The following is an 8,398-nucleotide window of genomic DNA, read 5'->3' as shown; positions in this document are numbered from 1 at the left end:
CTTCATTATCTTTCCTCCTACAGGTTGAAACAGCCAGACACTGCAAATGTCCAACAGCAGCTCCATCAGCCACTTCCTCCTGCTGCCATTGGCAGACGCGCGGCAGCTGCAGCTCCTGCATTTCTCCCTCTTCCTGGGCATCTCCCTGGCTGCCCTCCTGGCCAACGGCCTCATCATCAGCGCCGTAGCCTGCAGCCACCTCCTGCACACGCCCATGTTCTTCTTCCTGCTCAACCTGGCCCTCACTGACCTTGGTTCCATCTGCACCACTGTCCCCAAAGCCATGCATAATTCCCTCTGGGACACCAGGACCATCTCCTACAGAGGATGTGCTGTGCAGCTCTTTTTCTTTGCCTTTTTTATGACATCAGAATTTTCCATCCTGACCATCATGTGCTACGACCGCTACGTGTCCATCTGCAAACCCCTGCACTACGGGACCCTCCTGGGCAGCAGAGCTTGTGCCCACATGGCAGCAGTTGCCTGGGCCAGTGCCTTTCTCAATGCTCTGCTGCACACGGCCAATACATTTTCCCTGCCCCTGTGCCAGGGCAATGCCCTGGGCCAGTTCTTCTGTGAAATCCCACACATCCTCAAGCTCTCCTGCTCCCACTCCAAACTCAGGGAACTTGGGCTCACTGTGCTAAGTGCTTCTCTATATATCAGCTCTTTTGCGTTCATTGTTTTCTCCTATGGGCAGATCTTCAGGGCGGTGCTGAGGATCCCCTCTGAGCAGGGACAGCACAAAGCCTTTTCCACCTGCCTCCCTCACCTGGCTGTGCTCTCCCTGTTTTTCAGCACTGGCTTTGTTACCTACCTGAAGCCCCACTCCATCTCTTCCCCATCTCTGGATCTGTCCCTGTCAGTTCTGTACTCAGTGGTGCCTCCAGCCTTGAACCCCCTCATCTACAGCCTGAGGAACCAGGAGCTCAAGGCTGCAGTGTGGACACTGATCACTGGACGATTTCTGAAACATTGAACTGCTGGCCAGTTTCTGCAAATCCTTTGTAATAAAAGTCATCTTTGATACTTCTTGTTGGTTTGATTGTGGGAGTTTTTTTCATGTGTTTTAGTTTTTCAACATCATCCACAAAGAAAGACCATTGTTTGTGCCTTTTGTAATTTTGATTCTTTCCACCTTTACTGTGGTCCCACGTCACCCTGGTTTTTCTGAATTTTTTTAAAGCCTTCTACTTGTTCATAAAATGGAGTCAGGTTCTTTAGTTTCTGCACAATATTAGGAGCAGTGTTTCGCTTTTTGTCACGCATGGGAATGTAAACAAACCTTTCATTTTTGTTCCCTGTCCTTTGTTTCCATATTTCTAGCCTTAAAATAATGCAATAATGTTCGTTGACAGCTAGTCTGGCCAGTGGGGTGACAAGGTAGTAACCCCAAAAGCTAATCCACAACCAGACCCACAAATGTATAAAAATGAAAGAAATAAACAAGCTGCTTTCCCTGCCCTGGTTTTCGGGGAGAAACCCTGCACTGCAGACCTCTTGTCTCCGTGTTATCGCTTTGCTTGCCACTACAACAATTAGTGACCCATCTGTGTGACAGAACAGTCTGGTGAGGTTTTTCTTCCCCTCTTTCCCTGTTGTGTGCCTGCTCAGCAGGACACTCTGGTGTTGGAGCTTTGGAGGATCCTCTTGGAGCGGAAACACGCTGAGGTCTCTTGGGAGGGGCTTCAGCATCTGTTCGTGTGGGGCAGAGAGTGTGGATTCTTTCCCATGCCAGATGACGTGCTCTGTTGGGAGGTGTGGTTCCTCCTGGGGGAATGTCTGTTGGAGGTACTCGAAACAGAATATGATGATGAGGTTTCACGATTGTTGGTGCAGTGGAAATTATTTGAGGGGGCTGTGTTGAGGCTGACCCCCCCAAGCTCGCAGACCTCACGGGCTGCCCCCCCCATTTCGAAGTAGGACGGGGGGCTGGAGGAGGGTGGGGTCATTATATCTGACCCAGAAGTATTGTCTGAGCCCGAACTTCAGCTCCATTGTGAGACGGACTCTCCCCCTCCCTCCCTGCTCACTGTTCCGGAGGGTCTTTCACTCTCGGGCTCCGGAGCTGCTCTCTGAGGGGAAGAGCGCGTCCCAAGCCAGTCGGCGCTGCTCGGGCAGCAGGGGGGCAGGACCCCAGTGAGCCTGGGGCCGGTCCCGCCTGTCCCTGAGCCGTGGAACCACCGGAGTGGGGCAGGGCCGCCTCCCCTCCATGCCTTCGGGTGTTGGTGGAGGAGGGCGTCCCGGGGGCACGGGCCCCACTGTTGTTTGACCGGGATTCGGTCACTGTGTGGTGTCCGTGCCATGGCACGTCCATCATCTATCCGATGGAGTCAGGTGAAGTGGAACACCCCACCCTCCCACCTGGGCTGGGGCCAGAGGGGGCTGCATTGGCTGCTTCTGTCCCCGTGCCGCCTGCTGAGGGAGTGCGGGGCATGGACGCTGCTGGAGGCAGGGTCCCAGTCGGTTCTTCGATGGACACCATCCCAGTTGGGCGGGCTGACGGCTCCGCTCAGGGTGGCGGTGCCTGCTGTGAGCCTCCACCCCCCCGCTGGGACTCTTCTCGGGGAGGTCCCGGACCCTCCGCTCCCCACGCCAGCTCCATGGGCTGCGGCTGGGGGCGGTGCTCGCGGGGTGGGGAGAGACTCCAGCGCTGCCAGCTCTGATGGGCTGCCAGCCTGCGGGGGCTGAGGTGCTGTCGCCGTCTCAGCCTGAATGCAGCCCGGGTTTCCCAGCTGCACTGGGATGTGTGCCTGCCGCGGAGCGTTTTGACTGGTCTCCGGCGGCCGGTGCCGCGGCACTGCCATCGGGCTCCAGCCCCATTGAGGATGCAGCGGGCCCAGCAGCAGCGGCTGGCCCGGCTCCATCTCCGCTTCCCGTTGCGAGGCTACGGCAGCTGCAGGCACCGGGGTGTTTAAGTTCAGCGCGAACGGGGACACGGCCGGAATGCGGCCGGTCTTTGACAAGAGCAAAGGGCCCCACGCTGTTGGCTCTTCCTCCACAGCCTGGTGGGCGCTCCCCCCCGTCAGGTGACCGTATGCCTGAAAGACCGTGGGCGATTCTGGGGAGAGGTGAAAGCTGAGGCTGAAGGACTGAGCGATGGTGCTGATGCTGGTGCTGGACCTGCAGTGTCTGGTGTTCAGCCGGTCCCCAGCCGAGTGCCTGCCTCTGACCCTGTGGGGCCCACAGGGCAGGATATGGCAGGTGCTGCTGCTTCATCTGAGGGTCGTCAGGCCTTCCCTGTCCTTCAGAGTGTTACTCATAACACCTATCAACCCTTGGCTTGGCAGGCCTTGGCAGAGCTGTGTGATGCAGTCAGAAAGTATGGTCAGGGCTCAGCCGAGGTGATGCAAGTCCTCAGTTATTTTAATGCCAGTCTTTTGATGCCCTTTGACATTCAGAGCTTGGCTCGGGCCCTGTCGGGGGCTTTCTCTGTTTTTCAGGTGGTTTCAGGGTCCCAGACCCCTCTGCCCACATCCCTGACCCTCCAGGGCAACCAAAAGAATGCCCTGGACTCCAAAATCGCCCTTTTCCCACCCGTCGAATATGACTTCTTTGAGCATAAATGGACTCAGTTGGCAGTCAGAGCGGTGGAACGGAATGTGACACTGGGTCCAGGTGATCCTAGGCGTATGATTAATACCGATATGCTACTGGGAACAGGCAATTATACCAGGGCCGATGGGCAGGCTGGTTTTGAGCCCTCGGTCCAGGAGCAGTGCCAGCAGACAGGCATGGCAGCCCTGGTTCAGACCTTACAGCTGGCTACTCCACAGGAGTCCTTTGTAACGATCGTCCAGGGAGTTGATGAGCCCTTCCTGTGCTTTGCAGGACAGCTGACTGCTGCGGTTGAGAAGCAGGTGAGTGATCCTGAGGCAAGGAAGCTCATGCTTCAGTTCCTTGCTCGAAGCAACTGCAATGCTGTTTGCAAGGGGATAATTGAGGCGCTTCCTGGGGATCCGCCCATGTCGCAGATGGTTGAGGCCTGTGCGAGGGTAACCCCTTCCAGCCAACAGATGGTTGCCGTAGCTACAGCTGTACAGACAGCTGTGGCTACGATTGTCCAACCGACGGTGGCTACAGCAGTCCAACCAGTCGTGCCTGCGGCCGTGCAGCCGGCTGTGGCTGCTGCTGTGCAGCCTGCTTAGGTTGTTCCCCAGGGGGTGCAATGGCAGCAATGGGGTGCTCGGGCCAGGAAGAAACAGGGCAGAAAGGCACAGAAGCCTACAGCTGTCTTGTTTCATTGTGCACGACGTGGAAGGCCGAATCGAATGTGGAAGGCACGCTGCGAATGCGTGTATAGGCAACGGTGCATGTGAATGGTCAGCCGTTGGGCAATTCGGGAAACGCGACGCAGAGCGCGAAGGTGAGACGCGTGCAGACACAAATGTCTCTGCCTCAGCCTGAACCAATGGAGATCTGCTCAGCAGGCTTGCAGCCAGCACCCGCGGTTCAGCAGGTGTTGATGTCTGCACAGCCGAGTCTGTCGTGATTGATTCGGACAAAATGCACAAGGTTCCCCTGGATGCCTTTGGTCCCTTGGGTGATGGCATGAGTGCTTTCCTGATGGGGAGGTCCAGTGCCACCATTCAGGGTATCATGGTGCACCTGGGACTGATTGATGTGGATTTCTCGGGACAGATTCACGCAATGGTCTCCACACCCACCCACCCTCTGACTACCCCAAAAGGCACACAAATTGCTCAACTTGTTCCTTATAAGTCTTCTGTTTCCAGAATCGAGGACCGGTCGCTAGGTGACAGCGGCTTCGGCTCTACTGGGCCACCTCAAGTGCGCTGGACTGCTGTCCTGACCAAAGACTGTCCTGAGATGCTGTGTACCGTGTCCATTGTTGGTGCCAGGCCGTCGGAGATTCACCTTCATGGCCTCCTAGATACCGGGGCCGACGTGAGCATTCTCTCCCTGGCTGCTTGGCCCCCGCAGTGGCCTTTCAGCCTGGCCAAGACATCGATCGCGGGCTTAGGAGGAACGAAGCAATGCTACGTGAGCCGGAATCCTGTGGCCATCAGGAACACAGAGGGACAGACAGCCATAATTTGGCCTCATGTTACTGAGATTGCTCAGAACCTCTGAGGGAGGGATGTTTTGGCCGCGTGCTGGGTGCGAATGGGAACAGATTTTTGACTGGGGCCACTGTGATGAAGGGCACAGAGTGTCCCACACCTCCTTTATGGTGGCTGGTGGACAGACCCATCTGGGAGAACCAGTGGCCCCTCCCTCATGACAAGCTAATCGCCCTTCGTGAACTCGTACAGGAGCAGTTGGATCAGGGGCATTTGGAACCATCTACCAGTCCCTGGAACTCCTCTGTCTTTTGTATCAAAAAGAAGTCTGGGAAATGGAGGTTGCTACAAGACCTCCGAAAGATCAATGCCGTGATGGAAGGCATGGGGACATTGCAGGCTGGTATGCCATCGTCTACCATGCTTCCTGCGGACTGGCCGGTCCTCATTGTGGATCTGAAGGATTGTTTTTTTATGATCCCTCTGCATCCCGATGACAGACCAAAATTTGCCTTCACGGTACCAACAATAAATAATGCCGAGCCCGCACAGCGGTATCAATGGAGAGTTTTGCGACAGGGCATGCGAAATTTCCCAGTGTTATGCCAATGGTATGTAGCCCGTGCCTTGTCTGGAGTTCGCAAGCAGTTTCCTGATGCTCACATCTGTCATTATAAGGATGACATTTTGGTGGCTACGCCCACCCAGGATGAGCTGCTGAGGATACAGCCTCAGTTGTTGAATGCTCTGCATTCACATGGACTGCAGGTGGCTCCAGAAAAGGTACAACAACAACCTCCATGGAAATATTTGGGAATCAAAATTCTGGAACGGACAATCCATCACCAGGAGGTGCAATTTGTGCAATCGGTGAAGACACTGAATGATGCTCAGAAGCTGGTAGGTGTTATCACTTGGTTACGTCCTTACTTGGGACTGACCACAGCACAACTGTGTCCCTTGTTTGAATTGTTGAAAGGGGACACTGATTTAAAGTCACCTTGTGAATTGACCCCCGAGGCATGAAAAGTGCTGGAGGAGGTTCAGCAAGCTGTTTCGGCTTGCCGGGTGTACCGCATTGAACCTTCCATTGATGTCACTGTGTTCATCACCACTCCTGATTTACATCCTACAGGTATCATCGGCCAATGGAATGATGATTGGACTGATCCCCTGCACATCTTAGAATGGGTCTTCCTGCCTCATCAGCCTCATAAGATGGTGACAGCGCTGTTTGAATCGATTGCGTGCTTGATAATCAAGTGCCGGCAAAGCTGTTTGCAATTGATGGGTGCAGATCCCTCAAAGATCATACTCCCGGTTCAGAGGGAGGAATTTGATTGGAGCTATGCGAACAATGTTTCGCTGCAAAGTGCTCTTGAGGGTTTTTCAGGGCAGATCACTTACCATCTGCCTAGCCACAAGCTATTGCAAGTGGTGAAAAATACTCAATTTTCTCTACGACCCAAAAATAGCCAAGAGCCAGTGCAAGGTCCCACCGTCTTCACTGACGGTTCAGGCAAAAGAGGAAAAGCCATTGTTACCTGGCAGGATGGATCTGAGTGGCAGGTTTTGGAAGGCCATGAGGATGGGTCAGCCCAACTGGTTGAACTAAGGGCTGCTGTCATGGCATTTGAGAAATTTTCCCAGGAACCTTTCAATTTGGTCACGGACTCAGCCTATGTTGCCGACTTTGCACAGCGATTGGGTTGTTCAGTTTTGAAGGAGGTCAGTAACCCTGCCTTGTTTTATTTACTGAAGGCCCTGTCGTGCGCAATTCAGGCCAGAGTTCATCCATATTACGTTCTGCATGTACGGAGTCACACTAACTTGCCAGGATTTGTAGCGGAAGGTAACGCGAGGGCTGACAAGTTGGCTAACCCAGCGTGGGTAGCCCCTCAGCCTGACGTGCTCGCGCAGGCCAAGGCATCGCATGGGTTTTTCCACCAAAATGCGCATACGCTGCAGAAGCAGTTCCAACTGACGGCCACTGAGGCTCGTGAGATTGTCGAGTTCATGCAACGACTGTCACACCCTTGGTGCGCCATTGCTGGCAGGGGTTAACCCCAGAGGCCTTAAAGCCTTGGAGCTTTGGCAGACCGATGTCACCCAGGTCGCCGAGTTTGGCCGGCTCAAGTATGTGCATGTCATGGTGGACACGTTCTCCTCTGCGATGTGGGCTTCTGCTCACACGGGAGAGAAAGCCCGTGATGTCATTGCCCACTGGAGGCAGGCCTTTGCTGTTCTTGGCGTACCTTCTGCTGTGAAAACCGACAATGGTCCTGCTCATGCCTCACAGCAGGAATGGCAGCTCCTACAGTCGTGGGGTGTGTCACATAACTTTGGCATCCCTCATTCTCCGACGGGACAGGCGATTGTAGAACACGCTCACGGTACACTCAAGCGTGTTCTTCAAAAACAAAAACGGGGAATGCAGGGTGAAAACCCACACAGTCGGTTGGCAAAGGCTTTGTACACCGTCAATCACCTTACGGCGCCTCAGAACTCAAATAATCCTGTCATTTTGAACCATCATCTCTCGTTGCAGGCTTCGGATGGTGAGCAACAGCCTCGAGCGAAGGTATGGGTCTGAAATTTAGTCACTAAGCAATGGGAAGGACCCTATGACCTAATCGCTATGGGGCGAGGGTATGCGTGTGTGTCCACGGACACTGGGACACGCTGGCTACCTTCAAAGTGTGTCCGTCCTGACCTGCGACCATAGAGGGAGAATTCAGCTGACAGGCAAGGTGTAAGCCGTGATCAACTTCGAAGTCACCAAGTGGATGAATCCTTGAGTGATCGCTCTGATGATTCCTCCACAGACTGATTGAATTTGTATATATTCCTTTTGTAAATGTCTTAATTTTTGTTTTTCTGTTTTTTCTTTTTTGTAAAGTTAAAAGGGTAGATTCTCACCCTGGTTTTTCTGAGTTTTTTTAAAGCCTTCCAATTATTCATAAGATGGAGTCAGTTTCTTTAGTTTCTGCACAATACTAGGAGCAGTTTTCTCACACATGAGAACATAATCAAACCTTCTGGTTTTCATTCCCTGTCCTTTGTTTACATATTTCTAACCTGAAAACAATTGTAACTGACAGCTGGTCTGACCACTGGGCTGAGAGGTGGTAACCCCAGAAGCCAATCCACAACCAGATCCACAAATGTATAAAAAGTAAGAAGTAAACAGGCAGAGGAGCTCAGCCTTGGGCTCTCTCTCTGAGGAGCAACTCTGCCCTGCAAATCTCCGGTCTCCCTGTTATTCCTTTGCGTGCTGCGATCACACCTGTGCCCTGCACCAAAACCTTCTCTCCTGAGCTCTGCAGCTGGATGTTCCAGCCCACTGCACCATGTCCCCCATGCTCTCCTCAGGG

At 53.8% G+C, this 8,398-nt stretch overlaps 1 protein-coding gene across 1 annotated transcript; it reads left to right on the top strand.

The window, feature by feature from the left end:
* The first annotated feature begins 391 nt into the window (after positions 1 to 391).
* Positions 392 to 979, top strand: LOC120764636 (olfactory receptor 14A16-like). The gene has a single exon (XM_040088636.2). It carries the CDS (start codon positions 392 to 394, stop codon positions 977 to 979), a length of 588 nt encoding a protein of 195 aa, XP_039944570.1.
* The last annotated feature ends 7,419 nt before the right edge of the window (positions 980 to 8,398 follow it).

This window comes from Hirundo rustica, chromosome 33 (assembly GCF_015227805.2).
Source record: "Hirundo rustica isolate bHirRus1 chromosome 33, bHirRus1.pri.v3, whole genome shotgun sequence".
NCBI lineage: Eukaryota > Metazoa > Chordata > Aves > Passeriformes > Hirundinidae > Hirundo > Hirundo rustica.
This window is presented reverse-complemented; position numbering and strand designations above follow the sequence as displayed.

Coding starts and splice junctions, on each gene's coding strand:
- LOC120764636 (XM_040088636.2), top strand. CDS start 392: ATGTGCTACGACCGCTACGTGTCCATCTGCAAACCCCTGCACTACGGG.